The sequence below is a fragment of the Neoarius graeffei genome, chromosome 2 (assembly GCF_027579695.1).
Source record: "Neoarius graeffei isolate fNeoGra1 chromosome 2, fNeoGra1.pri, whole genome shotgun sequence".
NCBI lineage: Eukaryota > Metazoa > Chordata > Actinopteri > Siluriformes > Ariidae > Neoarius > Neoarius graeffei.
Genome location: NC_083570.1, coordinates 48,487,092 through 48,510,632, shown reverse-complemented (window position 1 = coordinate 48,510,632; position 23,541 = coordinate 48,487,092). Strand labels below are relative to the sequence as shown.

At 43.8% G+C, this 23,541-nt stretch overlaps 1 protein-coding gene across 1 annotated transcript in view; it reads left to right on the top strand.

Moving 5' to 3' along the window:
- The window catches only part of xpot (exportin, tRNA (nuclear export receptor for tRNAs)), a 113,301-nt gene that overhangs the window by 86,844 nt on the left and 2,916 nt on the right, over positions 1-23,541 (top strand). Inside the window, exons 18-24 of the mRNA XM_060914362.1 lie at positions 3,198-3,483; positions 16,199-16,388; positions 16,479-16,595; positions 21,466-21,581; positions 21,666-21,713; positions 21,850-21,921; positions 22,078-22,134. Coding sequence (XP_060770345.1) covers positions 3,198-3,483; positions 16,199-16,388; positions 16,479-16,595; positions 21,466-21,581; positions 21,666-21,713; positions 21,850-21,921; positions 22,078-22,134 — 886 coding nt within the window. The remainder of the gene's footprint in view (positions 1-3,197; positions 3,484-16,198; positions 16,389-16,478; positions 16,596-21,465; positions 21,582-21,665; positions 21,714-21,849; positions 21,922-22,077; positions 22,135-23,541) is intronic.

Genomic DNA, 23,541 nt, shown 5'->3' with positions numbered 1-23,541 from the left:
ATGATATACTGATAGGATATAACCCATGGTTAATTCAGTGATAATGGCACATTCTTGGCACGAGTGAAGCACAAATTATCATGTTTAGCTATCTAATTCATTCTTTCTGGCTAAAAACGTCATCTTCACAATTCCTTAAAGGAGATACGCAGAGCCTTTATTTCTAAATAAATTTCTGAGTGGATAGTATCTCCATCCTTGACTCTTGTACGCTGCATAAATGGGAATAAAAAAAATGTACATTTTTGAGAGTTAAAATCAACCGCAAAGATGGCGTTCGAGCTGCCCCGCTGATCCAGCCAGCCCTGAGCGCGTGACGTCACAGCAGGAACTGGTTTTAAGGCCGAGGCCTTTTACAGCTATAGACCAAAGTCATATAAATAAAAAAATTTATGGTGAAAGTAAGAAATACCGTTACCGACTTGCTCAACTACGACTGATTTGACTTCATTGATTGTGGGTTGACTCTCATTAAAACAGGATAGGTGTTATAACTTATGCAACATACATGTACATGCATGCATTTTCACTGATAAAACGTAAAAGGCTAATTAAATAATCAGATGAACTGAGACAATCACATTCTGAAACAAATTAAATAATCTTATACCGGTAACTTAAACACACAATACAAGTTACATGTATTAATCTAAATGCAGGTAAACAAGGGTTTTTTTTGTTTGTTTTTGTTTTTTTTTAAATCTATCCAAATGAGAGTTGGAGCTTACCTGTCGGTGTTCTCTCTTCTCGAAGGCCGATTTTGTTTTTTAAACAATCTGACTTTCAGTTGTTTGTTCAGTTCTCCGTTCATTCACTTCTTCCACGTAAGGGTGAGATGGCAGCAATATCCAGTTTAGAAATCAGACAGCTGCTCCACTCATTCACTTTTCTTCATACTGTGTAGTCCGCCATTACTACTGGGCTCAGGCAATTACTAAAACCCAGGACGGAACAGGATGTCACCGGTTTTAGCAACAACTGCGGGGAGGTCACTGCCCGAGCGATATGTTCCATCCCGGGTTTTAGCAACAACCCTCAGCTCACTCCGGGAGGACTGGTGCAACTGAACTCGCTTTCCTTTAAATAAATAATAAATAAATAACACTTTTTTTTTTTTTTCCCCTCTTTTTTTGAAGTCTTCTTTTTCTTTAATTGTTGGTACTGCACCCTCTTTCAATACGGGCTTATAGCCAACGCTCCTCAACAGATCACAGGTCTCGTACGAGTCTTCAGTAAAATGTGCAGAGCAGAGGAGAGACCACTTCATAGCCGCCCAATGCGCCCGTGAACTTGCAAAACGCGTCCAAATCTTTGCAGTTTGAACATTCTTGGGGCCATGAATGCAACGTAAATCCACCGTCTGTCGTGTTGCTGCACCCGTCAGCAACACATCTACGTGGCATGGTGATAAATTAGCTCAGAATGGAGGATCGGAGGTGCAGTCAGCTGTGTTTTTAGTATAGCGGAAATGGCGATGAGACCGATAGACTTCCTGCTGTGATGTTTCGGACGTCAACGTCATTCGCTCAGACCACTACCTATGTAAATCACTTTAATTGTAAAAATTACTGTATTAGATTTATTGTTAACGCTTAAAACTATTCCTGTGCCATTCTTGAGGTCTCAAGGCATTATAAACGAAAGTGAGGCCGTGGCTCTGCGTATATGCTTTAAAATAGCTTCTAAAATGGACAAATGTTTCCTTTAAAAGGAATTATGGCCAAGTTTACATTAGACCGTATCTGTCTCGTTTTCTTCGCGGATGCACTGTCCGTTTACATTAAAACGCCGGGAAACAGGAATCCGCCAGGGTCCACGTATTCAATCCAGATCGTGTCTGGTCCGGTGCTGTGTAAACATTGAGAGTACGCGGATACGCTGTGCTGAGCTCTAGCTGGCATCGTCATTGGACAACGTCACTGTGACATCCACCTTCCTGATTCGCTGGCGTTGGTCATGTGACGCGACTGCTGAAAAACGGCGCGGACTTCCGCCTTGTATCACCTTTCATTAAAGAGTATAAAAGTATGAAAATACTGATGCAAATACTGCCCATTGTGTAGTTATGATTGTCTTTAGGCTTGCCATCCTTCCACTTGCAAGCGGTAAGTGACGCGCATGCCCGATATGCACTAGGATCTCACACACAGCGGCTCAGTCCCGAATCACTGCTCGTGCGCTTCACTCGCGCGCTCTGTGAGCTGCGCAGGGCCGGAGTGCGCACCCTCCAGAGGGCACTCGCTGTTCAGGGCAGAGTGATTTGGAGCGCAGGATGCCTGCGGAGCCGAGCGTATCCGTGTATTGGCGTTGCTGTGTGCACGCGAATCGTGTATTGGCGTTGCTGTGTGCACGCTAATTGTTTTAAAAATGTTAATCTGATGATCCGCTGATACGGTCTAATGTAAACCCCACCTAAGATGGAGGAGAAAAATCCAAACCCTAATCAGACCACAAAAGTTCCAAAGTGGTAAGCGTTGTGTAATGGACATGCACAGACAGTAACTAGAAAGGGACTCAGAGAGCACAGACAGTAGCCTCCGCCAAGGTTGCATTTCGACTCTTTTCTGATGCACAAATGTACAATTACTTTGTGTCTGGATAGATTTCCAAATTTATGTGTCTACATGTGTATTGGTACCCATGAATGTCTATTATGATATAGAGTCACCAAATTTCTACATTGGTCGTTTTTCACTATTGAAAAAACTACTGGATTTTCCGTATGGGTGAAAGGAAAAAAAAATTACTTCTTGGATCCACTCAAATTTAATGGGTTCTTCCTTGGCCCATGCAACACCCTTCCACCAAGTTTCAAGGAAATGGGGTCAGTAGGTTTTGTGTAATCCTGTTTACAGACAAACTGCACCGAGAACATAACCTCCTAGGCAGCGGTAACGAGTCAGATCCCTGCCCGTGTGTGATATGTTTGGACTTTCTATTGAAAGCATGAAATCACCTGGCCACGAACATGCGGACAAATAATTTGGGTTAAAGGGGTTCAATTGATGAAGGTTGGGAGCCACTGCTCTCTAGCTCATGCAGATCAGCTCACTGATCAGTATAATCCAAGTCACTGGTGGATTTACTGTTTAGGACAAATGTTGGAGTGTTTTTGTGTTTGCTCTGTATTCCAGCACTGTACATATTTGTGTGCGTCTCTCTCTCTCTCTCTCTCTCTCTCTCTCTCTCTCTCTCAGCCGCACCAGCAAGGCGTTCAGTAATAAGCAGACAGTGAAGCTTTGCGGCTGCTCGGAGGTCTATCTGGACTGCTTGCAGACATTCCTGCCTGCGCTGAGCTGTCCTGTTCAGCGGGGCATGTTGCGCAGTGCCGTACGCTCCTTCCTCCACCGCATGATCATCTGCCTGGAGGAGGAGGTCCTGCCTTTTATCCCCAATGCCAGCGAGCACATGCTGAAGGATTGTGAGCCCAAAGACCTGCAGGAGTTCATCCCCCTCATCAGCCAGATCACAGCCAAGTTTAAGGTGTGCTGTTTAAGGGACTGCTCATGCATTTTCATTTTGGGTTCAGGTTCTTACAGAATACTCCTGAATAGACCAGGTTTTAACCAACCCATATTTAAAATAACACCTATAGAGCATGTGTTCCTAGTATTCTCTGGAACAGGACACCAGAGTTTAGAGACAGTGTAAGAAATCCAGTTAAAGGAGAGACGCAGAGCCTTTATTTCTAAATACATTTGAGTGGATAGTATCTCCATCCTTGACTCTTGTATGCTGCATAAATGGGAATAAAAAAATATATTTTTGAGAGTTAAAATCAACCGCAAAGTTGGCATTCGAGCTGCCTCGCTGGCCAGCCAGCCCCAAGTGCATGACGTCACAGCGGTAACCGGTTTTAAGGCCGAGGCCTTTTACAGCTATAGACCAAAGTCATATAAATAAAAATTTATGGTGAAAGTAAGAAATACCGTTACCGACTTGCTCAACTAAGACTGATTTGACTTCATTGATTGTGGGTTGACTCTCATTAAAACAGGATGGGTGTTATAACTTGTGCAACATACATGTACATGCATGCATTTTCACGGATAAAACATAAAAGGCTAATTAAATAATCAGATGAACTGAGACCATCACATTCTGAAGCAAATTAAATAATCTTATACCGGTAACTTAAACACACAATACAAGTTACATGTATTAATCTAAATGCAGGTAAACAAGTTTTTTTTGTTGTTTTTTTTTATCCAAATGAGTCAGAGCTTACCTGTCTGTGTTCTCCCTTCTTGAAGGCTGATTGTTTTTGAAACAATCTGACTTTCAGTTGTTTGTTCAGTTCTCCATTCATTCACTTCCACGTAAGGGCGAGATGGCAGCAATATCCAGTTTAGAAATAAGACGGCTGCTCCACTCATTCATTTTTCTTCATACTGTGTAGTCCGCCATTACTGTTGGGCTCAGGCAATTACTGAAACCCGGGACGGAACAGGATGTCACCGGTTTTAGTAACAACTGCAGGGAGGTCACTGCCCAAGCGATATGTCCTGTCCCGTTCCATCCTGGGTTTTAGCAACAACCCTCAGCTCACTCCGGGAGGACTAGTGCAACTGAACTCACTTTCCTTTTAAAAAAAATAAAGTACTTTTTCTTTAATTGTTGATACTGCACCCTCTTTCAATACGGGCTTATAGCCAACGCTCCTCAACAGATCAGAGGTTTCATACAAGTCCTCAGTAAAATCACCAAAATGGCGGCGCCCTGTATGGCAGCGGCTACTCCAGCTCCCGATAGCGATGTGCGTTTTATGTTAAATGTGTTGTCTGTACCGTCGCAGTCTTGTATGAGAGTAGTCTACAATAGAAGCTTACTACTCAGACTACGAAACGCCAACTTTTCAAACGATATTTCCGGAGTTGTGATGGCTTTGGAACCCAAAGCACTTGTCAAGCTAGGCATTCTACACTGGCAAGACCCAGAGGCCTGCAAGGTAGCGGACTCTCCTCCTGCCACCGGCTGACACTGGAGGCGACGCAAGCGGTGGGAGAGACCTAGCATGCGTCGCAAGCCGTGTGCTAGATCCAGCAAGTGGGGCAGTCGAGCGGGTATCAGTGCCAGGCTAAAAGCTAAACCGTACAGACCCACACTTCCTTCAATCCTGCTATCCAACATTCGTTCGCTGGAAAACAAAATGGACTACCTCAGACTGGATTTAATTACACAAAGAAAGGTGAGAGACTGCAGCGCCATCATCCTCAGAGACGTGGCTTAATCACACCTTACCAGACAACGCCATTCAGGTGGACGGACTAACAACGTTCCGGGCGGACAGGAGCCATGCTCTCCGCGGTAAATCTCATGGAGGTGGTGTGTGCATTTTCATCAATAACTGGTGTACTAATGTCAAAGTTATTTCAAGTCACTGTTCTGAGGACATAGAATTTCTAACAGTTAAATGTCATCCAGTCTACTTGCCAAGAGAATTCTCAGCCATCAACATTACAGCTGTGTACATTCCTCCCCAGTGCGAGCACAAAGGACGCACTATCTACATTGTATCAGTCTGTGAGCTCAATGCAGGACTCTAACCCTGACTGTTTATATAATCACTGGCGATTTTCAATCAGGCCAATTTGAAGACGGTACTCCCACATTATCACAAATATGTGGACTTTGCAACTAGGGCTACGTTTACATTACGTCGAATCAGCGGATCATCAGATTAACGTTCTTAAAACGATTCGCGTTTACACTAAAACCGTTAGCCGTGCACACAGCAACACCAATACACGGATACGCTCGGCTCCGCAGGCATCCTGCGCTCCAAATCACTCCGCCCTGAACAGCGAATGCCCTCTGGAGGGTGCGCACTCCGGCCCTGCGCAGCTCACACAGCGCGCGAGTGAAGTGCACAAGCCACGATTCGGGACTGAGCCGCTGTGTGTGTGATCCCAGTGCATATCACTTACTACTTGCAAGTGGAAGGATGGCAAGCCTAAAGACAATCATAACTACACAAAGGGCAGTATTTGCATCAGTATTTTCATACTTTTATACTCTTTAATGAAAGGTGATACAAGGCGGAAGTCCGCGCCGTTTTTCAGCAGTTGCGTCACATGACCAACGCCAGCGAATCAGGAAGGTGGATGTCACAGTGACGTTGTCCAATGAGGACGCCAGCTAGAGCTCAGCACAGCGTATTCACGTATCTCAATGTTTACACAGCACCGGACCAGATACGATCTAGATTGAATACATGGACGCTGGCGGATTCCCGTTTCCCGGCTTTTCCAGGTGGTTTAATGTAAACGGACAGTGCATCCGCGAAGAAAACGAGACAGATACGGTCTAATGTAAACGTAGCCTGGGGAGAGAACACTCTTGACCAGGTCTACACAAACATTAAACAGGCATTCAGAGCTGTTCCCCACCCCCACCTGGGAAACTCGGACCATCTCTGTTATGCTAATTCTAGCTTACAGATCACTGCTAACCAGGAACAAGCCATCTGTGAAACAGATCAGAACATGGCCAGAGGGGACTACCTCAGCTCTTCAGGACTGTTTTGACTGCACAGACTGGAGTGTTTGTTTTTAGGGAGGCTGCCACTACCAACCAGCATGTCAACATAACGGAATACACTGAGTCTGTGACGGGATACATATCCAAATGCATGGAAGATGTGACAGTCATCAAACATGTCACCACAAGGGCCAATGAAAAACCCTGGTTCACCAGGGAGGTACGTGAGCTCCTGAGAGCACGGAATACTGCTTTCAAGTCCGGGGACAAAGTAGCTCTTAGAACTGCTAGGGCCAACTTGAACCGGGGCATGAGAGCAGCCGGGCATGCCTATGGACACAAAATCCAGTCACACTTCACTGACACAAAAGACCCCAGACGCCTATGGCAAGGCATCCAGTCAGTAACCGATTACAGGCCAATACCCCCACCGTGTGAGGACAGCATAGACTTCCTAAACTCACTTAACACCTTCAGCCGGTTTGAAGAAAACACCACCACCACACCAACAAAAGCCCCTCACTGCTCAGACAATGTAACGCTTCACCTGGACCCTGCTGACTTGCGGAGGACCCTTCAAAAGGTGAACCCCAGGAAAGCTGCTGGGCGTGTGCTTAGAGACTGTGCTGACTCACTTACAGATGTTCTCTCAGATATCTTCAACACCTCTCTGAGCCAAGCCATCTTACCAGCATGCTTCAAAGCCACCACCATCATTCCGCTACCCAAGAAATCCCCAGCCACAACACTGAACGACTACCGGCCCATAGCACTCACTTCCATCATGATGAAGTGCTTTGAAAGGCTGGTCAAGGTCCATATAACATCCAGCCTACCCACCACATTTGACCCATTCCAGTTTGCATACCATCCCAAACGCTCCACTGATGACGCCATAGCAGCAGCACTTCACATCAGCCTGGCTCATCTGGAAAACAAACAGTTACGTGCGGATGCTGTTCATCGACTTCAGCTCCGCCTTCAACACAGTCATCCCACAACACCTGGTGAATAAACTCAGCGCTATAGGCATCAGCACCCCGCTATGCAACTGGCTACTGGACTTTCTCACCAACAGACCACAGACAGTAAGAGTTGGCAAAAACTCCTCAGAGAGCACCATCATGAACACTGGGGTCCCCCAGGGATGTGTGCTGAGTCCTCTGCTGTTCACACTGATGACCATGACTGTTGTGCCAGACACAACTCGAACCACCTCAAGTTTGCAGATGACACAACAGTGGTGGGCCTCATCAGCAACGACGACAACTCAGCCTACAGAGAGGAGGTACACCAACTCATCAACTGGTGTGACATCAACAATCTACACCTCAATGTCAATAAAACGAAGGAAATAACTGTGGACTTCAGGAAAGATCACGTCACACACCCCTCACGATCAATGGCAGTGCTGTGGAATCAGTGAAAAGCACCAAGTTCCTGGGGGTGCACATCACAGATGGCCTGACATGGACAACTAACACCACCTCCCTTGTCAAGAAAGCACAGCAACGCCTCCACTTCCTATGCAGGATGAGGAAGCAGACCTCCCCCCTTCTGCACTCACCACCTTCTACAGGGGTGCCATTTGAGAGCATCCTCACCAGCAGTCTCTTAGTCTCGTACGGCAGCTGCCCTGTTGCTGACCAGAAGGCCCTACAAAGGGTGGTGAGGACAGCAGAGAAGATCACCAGACCAGCCCAACCATCCATCCAGAACCTATACTCATCCCGCTGCCGCAAAAGAGCCATCAACATCATCAAAGACCCCACCCACCCTGCACACAAACTGTTTACCCTCCTACCATCTGGCAAGTGCTACAGCACCATGTGTTGCAGGACTACCAGACTCAGCAACAGCTTTTTCCCCCACAGGCCATCAGACTGCTCAACTCACTCATGAAAACTCCAAGAACATAACACCCCCCACACGAACACAAGACCAGCAAACTGTCAACAGTAAATTCAATGTCTATACAATCCTCTTATGCACATATGCCAACATTCTTTTTTGCACAAGAACATACAAGTTTACAATACTTATTTATCTCCATGCTGCTATTCTGCACTTTGCACTTTACCATACTGCACCTTGTATTATTGTACCCTTGTACTATTGCACCCCAGTAACATACCTCAAACTTGACTACATTTCTGGAACTACAATTCTGGACTACATTACCTCAAACTTGACTACATTTCTGGAACTACAATTCTGGACTACATTACCTCAAACTTGACTACATTTCTGGATCACTGAATATTCTGGGAACTGTATGCCCACTGTCTACATGTTGATAATTTGCTTATCTGTTGGTCTCTGTGTGCACTTTTATGTTTAGTTGTGTGTCAATTTTTTTAATACTGCACATTTGGAGTTTGGGGAAACACAATTTCAATCCTCTTTGTAATTCTGTTACATGGTCTGACTGGCAATAAAGTTCACTTTGACTTTGAAAAAATAAATAAAATGTGCAGAGGAGAGACCACTTCATAGCCGCCCAATGTGCCTGCGATCATCTTGCAAAACGCGGCCAAATCTTTGCAGTTTGAACATTCTTGGGCCATGAATGCAACGTAAATCCACCTTCTGTCATATTGCTGCACCCACCAGAAACACATCTACGTGGCATGGCGATAAATTAGCTCAAAATGGAGGATCAGAGTTGCAGTCAGCTCTGTTTTTTAGTATAGCAGAAATGGCGATGAGACTGATAGACTTCCTGCTGTGACGTTATGGAAGTCAAGGTCATTCACTCAGACCGCTACCTATATGAATCACTTTAACTGTAAAAATTACTATATTAGATTTATTGTTGACGCTTAAAACTATTCCTGTGCCATTCTTGAGGTCTCAAGGCATTTATAAACGAAAGTGAGGCCATGGCTCTGCGTATATACTTTAACTTGAGTGATTTTATAGGACTAACAGTAGAACTAAGGCCCTGTCCACATGGCAACGGATTCAGGTGAATCTGATAAAATTGTTTATCGCTTCGGCCTGGCGTCCACACGACACCGGCGTTTTGGGTGCCCCAAAACGAAATCTTTTGAGAACGGGTTCCAGAGTGGAAAAATCTGGCAACGGTGCCGTTGCAAAGTCGTCTGGATGAGTAGAACGGATTTGTTTACAATGATGTCACAACCACATGACTGCGAGTGCTTGGGTAGAAGTGTAACGAACTCGATGCGAGTTGTCAACAAATCCTGTAACTTGGTTCATGAAACGCGCTTACAAAATATTTTCACTGTGAATATTTATTGTGTAATGGTGCAAAGTGAGAGAGTGAGTGAGAGAGAATAGCCCTTAGGGCAGAGTCTTTAGTCCAAACACTGTGGAAGCAGTATAACCAAAACCGCGCACCGCCCGTGCGCTTTCCAAAAACAATCCCGCCAGCAGAAATAGGGGGAAAAAAAGGAGCGATCTCACCTCTTCAGATATTGGTTTAAGTCCGACGATACATTCCTCAAAAAGGGGGTAGAAGAACAAAGTAATCCATCAACGTGTAGCATTCAATTTATTCCGTACCATTAAAGAATTCTGGAGGATATCAGAATGTTGGCGTACCGGCTTCCATCTACCCCCGTTCATTCCTCTTTCCGCGTCTCCATTCAAAAAACGAGCACGTGATTTAAAGGGACTATATCCATAGGATAGGGAGTGAGAAGGTGTGTGCGTGTGACACTGACAGGGTGAGTGACAGGGAAGAACCTAGGCTCATGCTCGCCCTGAATTTCTCTTAAAGTGAAGTCAGAAGAACGTTCAGCGCCTGGCCAGGCTTTCTATGTATTAATTTACATAGACGTTTTAATATGAAATATAAATAAGTGTCTTAGACAATAGATACTATTTTACGCTACTGACTAATAACCAAAACTTTATGTGGCTGATGCTACAGAAGAAGGGGTTTATGCGCATGCGTCTACTTCTATTGTTCTGGTGTCTCCGATGGGACCGTCTTACAGCGCACGTAGAGGTGTGGCATGTGTATTGTATCGTTTTCAGCAAGCGTTGCGTTGCCATATGTACCTGATATGTGGACGCGATATTTAAAAAAAAAAAATCTCGTCGTGTGGATGTAGCCATAATGTATTTAACATGAACCTTTGCAGAAAACTTGAATAGATTAAAAAAAAAACAGACCAGAGTGGGTTAACTGGTCTGTAGCACTAACGTTGTTAATAGCCAAACAACAAATAGGCCGTAGGTGCTAAAGAAGGCAACTGGACTTGCTTGAAATTCTTGAAGACGTTTCACCTCTCATCCAAAAGGCTTCTTCAGTTCTGACTGACTAATGGAGTTTCAGGTATTTATCCTCTAATGGACCAAAAGCAAACCTAAGGACAGTCGTTGAGGTCACATGGGTTGTTGACACTGTCATCCTGTAGGTGTTAGGATCACTGGAGGCCAGGTGTGAACGGTGTTAGCAGCCTAGGGGGTTGTTAGGGTGATCTGTGGGTCGTTGGCTCTCTCTGCCATCATGTGAGTCTTTGAAGTCAGTGGAGTCTTGATGTGGATAGGTATTCAGTTTTCTGGGAAGTGTGTCAAATCTAGGGCTACATCCACATGACAACGGCAACGAGATGTTATTTAAAAATATATTGCGTCCAAATGGGCAACAATCAGTAAAATATCAGGTCCATATGGCAACACAACGCTTGCTGAAAACGATGCAATACACATGCCACACCTCTAGGGGCGCTGTAAGACGGTCCCTTCAGAGACACCAGAACAATAGGAGTAACGACGCATGCGCATAAACTATTATGCGCGAGACTTCATATTAGCCACAAAGTCAGGAAAATCTGTTTGTAAAATTACATTATAATGACCAAATACAATGAAAAGTATTTTTCCAGTCTCACCTGTGAAAGGTAATCCCATGTGAGCTCGTTTGGACAGAAAACCTGTTGGTACAGTTAAACGCAGCTAATCTTTATTCTCCGCTTTGACCTCTCCAATATGGCGGCGAGGATGACGTATGATTCTACGTGGAAGGCGGCGTCTTTAATGGTCCGGAATAAATTGGATTAATTTGCTCCTCTACGCCCTTTTTGAGGAATGTATTGTCGGACTTAAATCAACATCTGAAGAGGTGAGATCGCTCCTTTTTTCCCCTATTTTTGCTGGCGGGATTGCACCATTACACAATAAATATTCACAGTGAAAATATTTTGTAAGCGCGTTTCATGAACCAAGTTATAGGATTTGTTGACAACTCGCATCGCATCGCAGTGAGATCATTGGCACTACTGGTGTTAAGAATCAGACCATTTCATAAATGAATATTTTGCTGTAGAGCTGCAGTGTTTGTACAATTGCATGTTTTTGCTTCACTATTACTGTCACTATTCTGCTTCTTGCATTACTACTGTGAACTAACACTGAACATAATAATAATAATAATATCCAAGCTCGTGTTTCACTAGTGCTCTGTAAGGCTTTTTCCTGGTGATATTCGTTACACTTCTACCTGGCGTGAAGCACTCACAGTCATGTGGTTGTGACGTCATCGTAAACAAATCCGTTCTACTCATCCAGACGACTTCACAACGGCAACGTTGCCAGATCTTTTCACTCTGGAACCCGTTCTCAAAAAGATTGCGTTTTGGGCACCCAAAACGCCGGTGCCGTGTGGACGCCAGGCCTAAACGATAAGCAATTGTATCGGAGTCACCTGAATCCGTTGTTGTGTGGACAGGGCCTAGGTCAACTCTGTTGATCCTCTAGGCTGCTAACACCGTTCACACCTGGCCTCCAGTGACTCTAACACCTCCATGATGACGGAGTGTCAATGACCCATGTGACCTCAACGACTCTCCTTAGGTTTTGCTTTTGGTCCACTAGAGGATAAATACCTGAAACTCCTCACTAGTCAGACAGAACTGAAGAAGCCTTTTGGATGAGAGGTGAAACGTCTTCAAGAACTTCAAGCAAGTCCAGTTGCCTTCTTTAGCACCTACGGTTTACGATGACCTGGATGACTGAGAACCTCTAGACGTAACAAATAGGCTTCCTGGTCAGATAAGCTGTGATAGAACCCATCTGTTGAAATATGACCGATGGTGACCTGGTCTTAGGTGGGCTTTTAGGACAGATATGTTGATGTTTACATTTAAAGGGACGTTAGGTAAGATTAGTCATTTTTATTTTTTAAAATTAGAAGGATTTCCGTGATTTTGTGAAGTTTGCGACACTTTACGTCTTAGGTGGTCTGGATACATGAATTTGGGGAAGTACTGGAAGTAAACAAGTAGTCTTTACTGTGGTGATGTCTCCCTACAGGATGTACACTTGTGTATGCAAGCTGTCCTCAGAAGTGTGCAATTGTTTAATTTTATCCTTACTTTCTATGTAATGTTGCTTTTCACAGTAAGGTCTAGGAAATCAGGAAGAACCTGTGCAGTTCTCAGCTGCTCCAACAGTCATGGCAAACTTCAACTTTGGGGGGGAAGTTGAATACGAAATAAACAAGCCTTCGCTTCATGAAAGTAATACCTGTAAGAATATATAAATTTGTACTTTTAGGGGCCAACCACTGAAGGTGCAAGACCCTATTACTTTAAGGTCATTCATTCTTCAAGACCTGACCATTTTTGAGGTGGTTCCCATGAGCAAAAACTCAGTTGGTGCACATCAGTGCTTGCAACAGTTACTCAGGGACGGAGGCTTGGCCCCAGAGGTGGCCTGGGGGGACTATAGTGCCACCATGCGACATTTGAATCTTATGCCTGAGACAGTTTCACGTACACACACCAGGCTTGGTTGGCAGTGGGTCTCTCTAAGAGAAACAAATTTGTAATGCGCATTGTATTACACACCACACACATCCCAAAAAAACCCCCTCACAAACTGGGATATTTTTGCATTTTGCCATGCTCCTGGATTCATGTCAGATGTGGTATGATGTCAGGATGTTGCTGATGTTACAGTGCCTTGCAAAAGTATTCATACCCCTTGAACTTTTTCACATTTTTCCACCTTACAACCACGAACTTAAGTTATTTATCGAGATTTTATGTGATAGACCAACACAGAGTAGCACATAATTGTGAAGTGAAACGAAAATGATAAATGGTCTTCAAAATTTTAAACAAATAAAAATCTGAAAAATGTGGTGTGCATTAGTATTCAGCCCCCCCCGCGTCAATACTTTTGTAGAGCCACCTTTTGCTGCAATTACAGCTGCAAGTCTTTTGTGGTATGTCTCTACCAGCTTTGCACATCTAGACACTGAAATTTTTGCCCATTCTTCTTTGCAAAATAGCTCAAGCTCAGCCAGATTGGATGTAGAGCGTCTGTGAACAGCAATTTTCAAGTCTTGCCACAGATGCTCAATGGGATTTAGGTCTGGACTTTGACTGAGCCATTCTAACACATGAATATTCTTTGATCTAAACCATTCCATTGTAGCTCTGGCTGTATGTTTAGGGTCATTGTCTTGCTGGAAGGAGAATCTCCTTCCCAGTCTCAAGTCTTTTGCAGCCTCCAACAGGTTTTTTTTTCCAGGATTGCCCTGTATTTAGCTCCATCCATCTTCCCATCAACTCTGACCAGCTTCCCTTTCTCTGCTGAAGAAAAGCATCCCCATAGCATGATGCTGCCACCACCATGTTTCACAGTGGGGATGGTGTGTGCAGGGTGATGAGCAGTGTTAGTTTTCCGCCACACATGGTGCTTTGCATTTAGGCCAAAAAGTTCAACTTTGGTCTCATCTGACCAAAGCACCTTCTTCCACATGTTTGCTGTGTCCCCTACATGGTTTCTTATGCCTGTCTTTCAACAATGGCTTTCTTCTTGCCACTCTTCCAAAAAGGCCAGATTTGTGGAGTGTACGACTTATAGTTGTCCTGTGCACAGATTCTCCCACCTGAGCTGTGGCTTTCTGCAGCTCCTCCAGAGTGATCATGGGCCTCTTGGCTGCTTCTCTGACCAGTGCTGTCCTTGCTCGCTCTGTCAGTTTAGGTGGACGGCCATGTCTTGGTAGGTTTGCAGTTGTGCCATACTTTTTCCATTTTTGAATGATGGATTGAACAGTGCTTCTTGAGATGAGCTTGGGATTATTTTTTTTATTTATTTATTTTTTTTAATAACCCTGCTTTAAATTTCTCCAGAACTTTATCCCTGACCTGTCTGGTGAGTTCTTTGGTCTTCATGATGCTGTTAGTTCTTCAGTGTTCTCTAACAAACCACTGAGGCCTTCACAGAACAAGTGTATTTATGCTGAGAGTAAATTACACACAGTAGGACTCTATTAACTAATTAGATGACTTCTGAAGGCAATTGATTGCACTGGATTGTATTTAGAGGTATCAGAGTACAGGGGGCTGAATACTAATGCACACCACATTTTTCAGATTTTTATTTAAAATTTTGAAGACCATTTATTTGTTTCACTTCACAATTATGTGCTGCTGTGTTGGTCTATCTCACATAAAATCTCTAAAAAAAAAAAAAAATTTAAGTTCGTGGTTGTAAGGTGGAAAAATGTGAAAGTTCAAGGGGTATGAATACTTTTTCAAGGCACTGTAAATTGTAAAGGGATTCTACATCATTTGAAATGTGACGGATGGTGACGTGGGGTGTGTCGTCCCCCCCCCCAAAAAAATTTTTTTTTCTTCGTTATCCATTTCTGGCTATTGTTGGAACATTGGTTAATGTTTAATATGTAAATTTAATTAGCATTAAGATCATCCATATAAGGACTAGGGATGGTGAAAACTAAAAAAAAAATCTTGACCGACCACCGAGCCTCATTAGCCGATTAAAGTCGGTTAACCTATGAGTTTAAACAGGGATGCAAACGGCGCGCCTTTTTCACGGCTCGTGCAGATCCGTTGTTTTTTTTTGTTGTTTTTTTTTAGCGGGGGCGTTGGAGTGTCTGAATAATTTCATCAGAGTAAATTCTGTATTAAAATTACTACATAAGCAAATGCCGTTACAGTCCATGAAAAAGCCGTGAAAAAGTCGGTATCTGCGCCTTTAGTTTGTGTGGAGAGATATCTGCAATAACATGCATTGTTGGCTACAGACCGAAACATACTTTCAGAATGCACTGGCCAAGGCAGGACTAAACTCCATGTACCTTCTAATAATAATTAAAAAAAAAAAAAAACAGAATAGTAATTTGTAAGCTAAAAAGCCTGTGTCTACACTTTTCTTTCGCCGAGTGGCAGCGGGAGGGCAGGATATGACTGAATGGGTGTTTCTGATTTGTCAGCTGTCTTTAACTGGGGCGGGACATGACTGACTGGCTGTTTCTGATTTGTCAGCTGTCGTCCTTACACCGCATGACATGCCCCAAGCGTTTACAAACGCAGAATTACAGGTTCTCTGCTCCAAAATCGGCAGCTTCAAAACGATTGATTTTTTTTTTTCACCGACAACCAAAAAAAAAATTAACCGGTTGACGTTGATTCGGTCAACCACCAGTCAAACGGTTATCGGTTAACATCCCTAATAAGGACCCTTCATCAGGAACTGGGGCTACTGTCTGTCAGTTCAACTACCAATGCTGCGGTCACCGTCAGCCGCAGGCACACAGTTGCTACCAATTTGCAGCTGAAGCTGCACAGTCCTCATTTGTCATGATGGATATTGTTTTAGATACAGCAACCAGTTATATGATAAAGATGGATTTCTTTTTTTAAGTCACATTAACTCTATCATAAAGCTGCCATCTAATCCTCTGAGTGTGTGTGTGTGTGTGTGTGTGTAGAGTCAGGTGTCCCCATTCTTGCAGCAGGTCTTCATGCCATTGGTTCTGGCCATTTTTGAAGTATTATCTCGGCCAGCAGAAGAGAACGACCAGACCGCAGCGCTAGAGAAGCAGATGCTGAGGAGGAGCTACTTTAGCTTCATCCAGACTATCGCCAGCAGTGGCATGAATGAGGTCATGGCCAACCAGGGTGAGACTTTAAACACCATCACAACCCCCAGCACACACAGAGGACTGCTTTCAGTTCAGTTTAACACTTACCCCCCCCTCCATTCTCCAGGTGCTGAAAATATAGAGCGTGTGCTGTTCACCATTATTCAGGGAGCAGTGGAATTCCCTGATCCTGTCGCTCAGAAGACCTGTTTCATAATTCTCTCCAGACTAGTGGAGCTCTGGGGTAAGCACAACTCGAGAGGATAACGTACAGCTAACATTAGACTGCAGATTGATGCACTTGGATTAGATTTGTGTTTTGTGTGCTTGGGCTTTACATCTGTTACATGCCTGTGGTCACTTCATTGCAGATCATCAACAGTTGGTTATATTTTCTGGGTTTATTCTAAAAGTAGAAGATGCGTGCAAGTAGTGGTGTGTGTTTTTTTTTTTTTTTTTTTTTTTAAAGTGATGACTTGGGGCCTCTGCATGCTCTTGCGACAAGGCTTTCGCAGATAGCTTTTCGCAGACAGTTGTAATTTATCGTTGAGCGGGGAGTAATAGGCATGCACGATGTTATTCACCGCCACAACGCAAAGGGGTGCGAAGTCGCGAAATCGCTAGGAGTAGTTGGTGGGTGTGGTTAGTGGAGTGTTTATCCTCCGGTTACTTATAATGACTAGAACTGGAGTCGTATAGATGTACGTACTTCCTCGATCAACCGCTCTTCGTGCTGCTCCATCTTCGCTCGTGTTTTTAAAAATGGCGGTCTTGAAAACAAACCAAACCGGGAAAGTTGGGAAGCGGAAGTGCGTGTAGAGTGGACCAATCAGAGCCCTCTTGTCTGCGATGCTGTCTGCGAGGCTTCTGCGGTGGTCACAATTTTTGGGAGGTGCGCACAGAGCGTCTGCGAAGAGGGGGGGCTACGCAGACGCCATCTGTGAGGACTGCGTTGTCAGCATAAATTGGCCTTTAAGGTATTGCAATATGATATTTTGATCATACTGCTTACCCACAATGCTTAGCTGAAGTGTAAAATAGGACAAACAAATGAAATGTTTCAGCTGTGTAAATTCCAGGGTTCCTGTGGGTAATGGTTTCTGGAATATCATGAGATTTAAAAAAAATTCTACTCTAAACATGGAAAGTCAGGGGATTTGATGATGATTTTGGGCCAGGTCATGGAATATCAGGGAATTTTGTTTGCAGCATGTTTACAATTTAGTTGCCATTTATCAAAATGCAGTATTTTTCTGTATTGGGTTATTTCACGATGTTTTAAGCAGTGAAAACCTTTTTGTACTGAAAATGTCTGAACTAGAAAATAAAGCTCAGAATGATAATTTTAAAATATTGTAGCTGGTTATCTGCTCAGCGCAAAGGTGGCCTATTTTTTCCTGTTCATTAGATGTCACAGAAATTCAGCTTTTTAGTCAGGGACATTGGAACCCTGAAATTTACTGTAAAACAGTTTCTTGACTGTACAGCACTTAAAGGGGGCAAATTTGATCTGACTGCATTTCTAGCCTGATCAGCAGCATCAGACTGTCCCGGAGGGCCAGAGGCATTATAAACAGTCAGCTCATGAACTCCCAGCTATTTGGCAGATGAGCTGATTGGGGTTCTCATCTCATTATCTCTAGCTGCTTTATCCTGTTCCACAGGGTCGCAGGCAAGCTGGAGCCTATCCCAGCTGACTACGGGCGAAAGGCGGGGTACACCCTGGACAAGTCGCCAGGTCATCACAGGGCCGACACATAGACACAGACAACCATTCACACTCACATTCACACCTACGGTCAATTTAGAGTCACCAGTTAACCTAACCTGCATGTCTTTGGACTGTGGGGGAAACCGGAGCACCCGGAGGAAACCCACGCGGACACAGGGAGAACATGCAAACTCCACACAGAAAGGCCCTCGCCGGCCACGGGGCTCGAACCCGGACCTTCTTGCTATGAGGCAACAGTGCTAACCACTACACCACCATGCCGCCCTAATTGGGTTTTTTTTTTTTTTTTTTTGGTTGGTTGGTTGGTTTTATTATTATTATTTTTTTAATTTAAATAAATAGTCATCCGGTAAAACTGGATAGTAATGCAGCCCTCTAGGACTGTAGTCTTGCTCTCATGCCTTAGTGCATGGTACCTCAAAACCAAATCTATGGAAAGTGAACAAGTCATTTTGGTGTCCGTTAGCCTTGTTAATGCAACAGAAGTCGAATGTATGTAGGGCTTATTTGGAGGCATCCCTGTAGCCAGCAGATGAACAGATTCGGTTTTGGAATTGATCTGAATAGACTCGGTCTCAACAAGGTCAAATGTCAAAAATATTGCTGCAAGCGGCACTGAAGGGCCCGAGCACCTCCGGAATACCAAATCTGGCATGAATCCAACAAACTGCCTAGGAGGAAAACGTCAAAATGCACAAAACCAAAAATAACTCTCTTCCTGTTGAGTATGGCTAATACAGTCTACCTTACCATTTTGTTGTTCTTGGGGCACCCTACACACTAGGGGTGTGCAAAAATATCGATACAGCGATATATCGCGATACTTTGTCTTCCGATTCAATATCGATACTCAAAATTTGAATATCGATATTTTTTCAAATAATAAATCATGTTTCAGACGGGTTGTAAATCCAGTACGACTACCGCACCTCCGCTCCGCGAGGTGTCGCTGTGCCGCTCCCTCACTGCAAGGCACTCTTCATCTTCTCTTTTTTCCCCGGCGGTTGCAGTGAGGAAAAAAAACAAGCAAGCATGGCTGTTAACGTAAACCTAGAGACGCCGCCGAACTTTAAGGCAGATGTTTGGAGGCACTTTGGATTCCAAAGGAAAGGAGAAAAAACAATGAGCCGGACAAAGAGTACGCACTCTGCAAAACCTGTTTCGCTCCAATTAGATATTCAGGTAACACAACAAACTTGCGAACTTACTTAGCACGACACCACCCCGACAAATTAGCTCAGCCGGAGCCGCTGAAACCCGACCCGAAGCAAACTACACTGGACAGCGCCAAAGTCCTCCCATCTACTTCAGTGATGTGTGACTTACTGTAACTGTGAACTTAATTTTGTCATTTAAGGCCAAAGGCAAGAAGCTGCACTTTATCTTGCATTTTCAATTTTAGTGTGTGTGAGACACTGCATTTTATTTTGAGTATTTACTCTAAGTTCAGAAGAAACATGATTCACTGAGGTTTCAGTTCAGTTTCAGTGTGTGGACACTGACCCACACTGCACTTTGTTTCATAATTGTGCTCAGGGAGACTAAGATGCCCACTGCACTTTTCAATGTGTTTCAGACAGTGTGTTGTTCCTGCAGAATAAGCACAAGTTTAAATGTTCTCCGGTGTATGTTCTCAAGTTTACAAAGAACAAATTGATATTAGTGTTAGCACTGAAATGTATGTGCAGTCTGCAGTGCAAGTTTTAAGTTTTCATAAAACAATTTGATTCTGCTTGTTAAGCAGCACTGATGTGTCCATGCTTACAGAAAAGTTGAGAATACTAGCACAGAAATGGGAATTTTCTGTATGTTGTAGTGAAGCAACTCTTGGTTTTGCCAGCAGTGGAATAGAGACAAATATATGTCTGGCAAGAGTGTGTAGTTATGTATGTGAAATGTAATTTTACAGTGGTCAATAAATTCTGATTTTCTTCAGTGACACAGATATCGTGATGTGGTTGAAATTTCTTGCAATATATCGATTATCGCAGAATCGCTGTACCGTGATATTATCGTTATCGTGGGCAAAATATCGCCATAGTATCGTATCGTGAGGTATCTGGTGATACCCAGCCCTACTACACACCTGTCCAATTTGACATGGACAGGTGAAACTACAGGTAGTCGTCGACTTTCGACCTATGAGACTTAAGACCGATCGACTTTACGACCATCTGGTTGCGACTGGCAAGTGTTTCCTAGCTGAGTGTACGACAGTTTCCGCCCCAGCTCCAGGCACATGCGCAGTCTCTCTCGCGCTCCCTCGTGCACTCCGTCATACAGTTTGCGCCCCAGCTCCTGGTTTATGAAACGAGCAAATGCTCCCGCCAGCCCGAGCGCTGCAACAGCTGATGACGTAGACGACCCACAGCCAAGCACCAGTGATGCCAGCAGTCACTAAATTTTGTATTTTGCTATATTTTACATTTGTATTTTGCTATGTTTCAAACTAAAATGTTTTCTATTTTTCATGTGTTTTGTATTTTTTGTTTTGCACTTATTAAACGAATTGCACTGTACGCAGTGTAGTATGCAGTGTTTGACTTAAACCAAATAATGAGCCAAGGTAATGAAATAAGAAAATGTTGATAAAATAAGACTTCAAGATGATTACAATATCATTACACATCACAATATACTTATGTTCATTTAACATAGGCCGACTTACGACCAGATCGGTTTACAACCGGTCAGTCGTAACCAAATGCAGTTATAAGTCGACGACTACCTGTATATACCGGGCAAAAGTCACAATGACGCATGGGGGCACTATGGAGTCCCCCAGACACCCAGCACCGCCTTGATCCTTGAGTAGCGGTGGCCAGGACTGATGTGTGTACCAAATTTAATGAGTTTTCACCCATGGGAACCACCTCAAAAATGGCCAAGTCTTGAAGAAGAATCCTTAGGAAAGTAATAGGGCCTTGAACCTCAGTGCAGCGCCCTCTGGTGGGCACTGGAGGCTGTGCACACCTGGTGCTCGGGCCCTAATTAGCTGTTCATTAGTAACTTTTCTTTTTAAAGTACATTTTAAGGATATTTTAGACATACAGATTTGTAACAAGGAGGACTAGCAGTGGAGGCATCCCCACAGACACGTTAAGTTTCTATATCTACTTAAATGGTTTTATTTTGGAAATCTCTTTGTATGCTCATGCATTTGCAAAGCACTAAATTACCTGTGTGTGAAATGTCCGTTATGAATAAAATCGCTTTACCTTCATATAACGAAGACAAAGTATATTTTCTCAGCGTAAAGTCAGTACTAGTGGTTATACACAAACATCAGTTTACATCTAAATATTTTATGTTCCCAGAGCTTTAAAGGATCGCAACTGCTGTCTGTAACAGATGCTTTGTCTGCCTTTCCTTTCATTCACAGGAGGTAAAGATGGTTTAGTCGGATTTCCAGACTTCATTTACAAACACATTCTCCCAGCATGTTTCCTGGCTCCTCTCAAACCAACCTTCGACCTGTCCGATGCACAGACTGTCCTGGTAAGTCTGAGTGATCACTGAAAACTCATGAGATGCAGAATCAGAGGAAGCTTTGCGTGACTGTTGCAAACCTGTGCTTTTCAGACCTTGTCCGAGTGTACACTGACACTGAAAATGATTCATCTCAAGAGGGTGAGTCAAGGAGCCGTTTCTGTACATTTGTAGCTTATTATAAAAACAGATCTTACAATCACGGTAGGGACGGGGCTGCATTGTTCCACTCTGGAATGTTGCGTCTGTATTTAAAACAATTTGTGTCCTGCTCCAGGGTCCGGAGTTTATCCAGTTTCTGCAGCAGGAGTACCTGCCCTCTCTGCATGTCTCACCTGAGATCACACAGGTACATTTTTATGTTTGAGTGATTCTGAGGTTTGTCGTCATCTGCGTAACGTGTGCAAAGTTTCATTTTATTGGTCAGGGCCTTTTGGTTTAGCCTGCACACTGACGCAATAAAACAAGACTGAAGTGTGTGTGTGGTTTTTTTTTTCCTTTTCAGGAACTCTGTCAAGTGCTTCAGCAGCCGGACACCAAGGTTCTGAAAAACTACATGAAGGTATCTCATGGTGAAACTCACATTAATATATCTGCCATCCCCCGCCCCCCCCCAAACCAAAAAACAAAACACAATCTGTATATCTGTTTGTATGGAACTTTAACCCATTAGTTTTGCAGTTGAATTCAGTGTGAATAGATTGTTAAGGGGTTGGTTTGTATTTATTTATTTAGTAGATTTTGTACGATCACTACTACCCCTTTTCCACCAAATCAGTTCCAGGGCTGGTTCACAACTCGTTCAACTTGCGAGCCAGCTGAGAACCAGTTTGCTTTTCCATAGCTCGCGGTGCTAAGGGAAGCCACGTCAGTTACGTCGCTGTATACGTCAGTTACGTCGCTACGTTTGCATAAACCTTGGCGCGAATATCGAAGCAAAAACAACACGGAAGAAGCAGCAACAACAACAGTAATAATAATGGATGACTTCGCGTTTGTACGGCTGCTGCTTCTCGTCGCTTAAAAATGGCGACCTTTCGCGGTCTTGTTATTGTTGTTGGTCTTAACAACTCCGCCCCCCCGCTGACGTAAGCGGTTCTTTCCTCTGGCCCAGCAGAGAGTTGGTGCTAGCCTGGAACCGGTTTTTCTGGCCCCAGAGCCAGTTCTTTGTCAGTGGAAACAGAAAACCCAGTTCCAAACGAAGCACTGGCCCCGAACCAGCCCTGGAACTGCTTTGGTGGAAAAGGGGCATACTTCTATAAGGAAGGTGCTAGGATTTTTCGTTCTGGGTCCAGGGACCCTCATGACTGGCCAAATTGGGGTCCCTGGCAATTTTATTTATTTATTTATTTATTTTGGTGGGTCACAAATATATTTTGTAAAGAACAGTCAGAGAGACGAATATATAAACTAATTTATTCTGCCATACAGTTGCAGTGTGCGGCCCTGCTCTTGCCGCCCAAACAGTCCATGGAGTTCAAGGTTTTTAGATCATCCTTTGCGATTGGTTAACCTGGAATAGAATACAGAGGACTTTCACCGACATCACAGATTTTATCACGCAACGTCTGCCATGCTGCCGGGTAAACGAAGAAACAGCCGCAACAGTTGTTAATGAAAATCGAGAAAAAGTCGTCCGCCAAAATACTAAGTAGTTCAGTATGTCGTAGTGTTTCAAATCTGGTCGCTGGTTTGCCACAAGTAAATACATTTGTGGGTAAATTAAGAAGCCTTTATTTTTTATTTCTGTCACATGTACATGTTCTCAAGCACAGCAGAATTTCTCCTCTGCATTTAATCCATCTGAAATGGTGAACGCGTGCATTGCCATAACTGCTGAAATGCCACCAGGGCCTGAAACGAATTCAATTTAACTTGAATTATAACACCAAGTAAGCGAATCTTAAGAAGACATTATGAACACGGTTCCAACCAATATTGCAATAATGACTGGTTTGTTGTACATCAT